The sequence below is a fragment of the Trichoderma aggressivum genome, assembly GCF_033847375.1.
Source record: "Trichoderma aggressivum f. europaeum strain CBS 100526 chromosome Unknown scaffold_043, whole genome shotgun sequence".
Lineage (NCBI taxonomy): Eukaryota > Fungi > Ascomycota > Sordariomycetes > Hypocreales > Hypocreaceae > Trichoderma > Trichoderma aggressivum.
The window spans coordinates 327287-329837 of record NW_026946409.1 but is presented as its reverse complement, the minus strand read 5'-3'; the positions used below and the strand labels follow the sequence as shown (position 1 = coordinate 329837).

At 50.0% G+C, this 2551-nt stretch overlaps 1 protein-coding gene across 1 annotated transcript; it reads left to right on the top strand.

Annotated features, from left to right (window-relative positions):
- Positions 1-713: 713 nt before the first annotated feature.
- On the top strand, positions 714-2551 carry Triagg1_8664 (uncharacterized protein; the record flags this gene model as incomplete). Its single annotated transcript, XM_062903535.1, has 3 exons — positions 714-1568; positions 1629-1945; positions 2062-2551. 3 exons carry the CDS (start codon positions 714-716, stop codon positions 2549-2551), a joined length of 1662 nt encoding a protein of 553 aa, XP_062752474.1.

Here is a 2551-nt window from a genome sequence, read left to right as displayed (position 1 = left end):
ACCAATAGATAAGCTCTTATTAGCGCGCGGGGCTTGGCAGCGTCAACGCCAGCCAACCATCCTGGGGGACTTAGTTTGCTGGCGCGACAACTAGGTACTATGTAGCCACCCGGCTCATGCTGCCGCCGCTAAACCCGAGTATACATGCAAGCTAAACATAGGTGACCTATCTATGTAACCGAAACACGTACAATGTATAGGTTTCTTTGTACGCTAAAAAACAGTATATTTTTAAAATTTATATATACTATATTAAATAACTAAAAAGTTATAGTATTTTTATTTTAGCACTAATATATCCCTTATACTTAATAATAATACTATATAAGTAAAGTAGTAAATACTGTAAAATTTTTAGGATAACCTGTATAATATAGTGTTAACCCCTATAAATTTTCTACTGTAAGGATCCCATACTAACACCTAACTTACCCACTAACCCCCTCTATAAAATACAGTATAAATCTTTTCGTGCAACTAGAAAGCTATACAATGTACGTGTACAGGTTACAGGGGTGGCCTATGTTTAGCTTGTCGACACACGATACTCGCTAAACCCTGAATCTCATTGGTTTTGATAGCTGCGGGAGCATACTGGTCACACCCTCCAATGCTGTTTCTTTGAATCCCGGCGTCTGACTCCGCCTGCCATAAGATGAAGCCTTCCCACTCGCTTCCGCTCGAGTCCTTCTCGGTCTTCATCCCTTCTCGCCATGGCTCATCCAAGTACACTCTTTCACCTCGTACCGGTCAACGAGGTCGCACGTGACGCCCTTCTTCACCCAGACAACAGACGCTTTGTATCGAGCTCTAGCAAAGGGCCTCTAGGTCTTGAAGTGGGCTTCCATGTCTCCTCCATGCGTCGCGGCCATGTCATCACCAGACTCGGCCGAGATGCCGATCTCATTCTCCGGGAGAGCAGCCCGGGAATGCCAATGTCTGCAGTTCATGTCGCCTTTGAGATCAACCCCGCCACGAACCTCGTAGTCCTCTCCGTCCGATCGAAACGGATCTCGTCGGTCAAATTTGCCGTGCTCAAGCACGAAGACGACAAGAAGACCTCTGAAGATGACACTGGCGAGCAGGGTCTTGTACAGAAGGAAAACACGGAAGATGCTGCGGCTGCGGGACTGTCAATCATCGGTGACGGTGTGATCCTCTACACGCAGGATTATACACTCTCAATCGCATCTTACGAGTTCCAACTGTTCTGGCTGAAGCGCAGTGAGGAGTCGTTCAAGGCCCTCGTCCTTCGAGACTACCAGACATCGTTGCAGCTACAACAGAATGTGCGATCGCGTGATCGGCCAACAGAAGGCGATCATTCGGAGGCTCTGTCGTGGCACATCACGAGGCTGGATACAGCTAAAGGGAGCCTTTTCAAGGACATACCGCGGCTTCGGAAAAAGATAGGAAGTGGGACTTTTGGCAATGTCTTTCGGGCGGTCGACGAGATGTCAGGCAATTATTTTGCGATCAAGGTGGTCAAGCTCGAAAAATACGGCGATATTGACGTGGCACGAGCTATGCTCCACAGGGAGATCAAAGTCATGGAGAGATTGCGGCATGTCAGTCACGCGTCCTGTGACGGCTCTCATTTTACTCATTTTCACTAACAGCCCGCGCAGGACCATATCATCGAATATCTAGGTCACCAGCACTTTCAGACTCTCTGTCCAGAGATCTTTATGCCCTTCCGAGAAGGCTCTATAACTAGACTTATTAAGAAAGGGTCGATCTCTGACTACAGGCAGTTCTGCTATGACCTGCTGCAGCAGTCGCTCAGCGGTCTCGATTATCTGGCCAGCTCGAATGTGTGCCACCGCGACGTGAAGCCTGACAACATTCTCTACTACACATTGCCCGACAAGAACAGCTACCATTTTCAGATAGCCGATTTTGGCCTTGCCCATCATCAATCGCTAGCCAAGACTGTCTGTGGCACGTGAGCCATGTTTACGCTGCACAGAGCCCCAAAATGGACGTCTTCTCCCTCTGCGCAACCATGGCTGCTGTAGATTGCCGATTCGGAGGATTTCCACTCCACACCTCTGACTACAGTGTCGTTCTAAACGCTGTAAGAAGTAAGGCCTCACGTTCGTTCCTCGAGCCCATGGCGAGGCTGCATCCGGAAGACAGGGCGTCAGCTGCGCAGATGCTTGCGAGCCATTTCAATGGCCGGGGACTGACAACACCAATGTGGAAAATCCCACCCATCAAGCCTATGGCCGAGAGCAGTTCCCAGACAACCAAGTCGCCGTCTGCGGAGCTAGAAACTCCCCCGCAGAAGAAGCTACAAATACAGGGTGGCAAAGCTCGCCTACGTCAGGAAAAGGCTCGCCGCCCTTTGATCGTGTATCAAGCCCGCAACCCACAACATGTTCCAGGCAGGTCCATTCAGCCAATTCGCACCCATCGCGATGGCATTGCCAAGCGCCATGCTGGATCTCGTGCCAGACCACCGTTAGAAAAAGCACGAGACTCACCTCAACAGCTGAGCAGGAAGGCTTGCCAGATTCCCGGGGCATTTGACAGCCCCCCACATGATTGA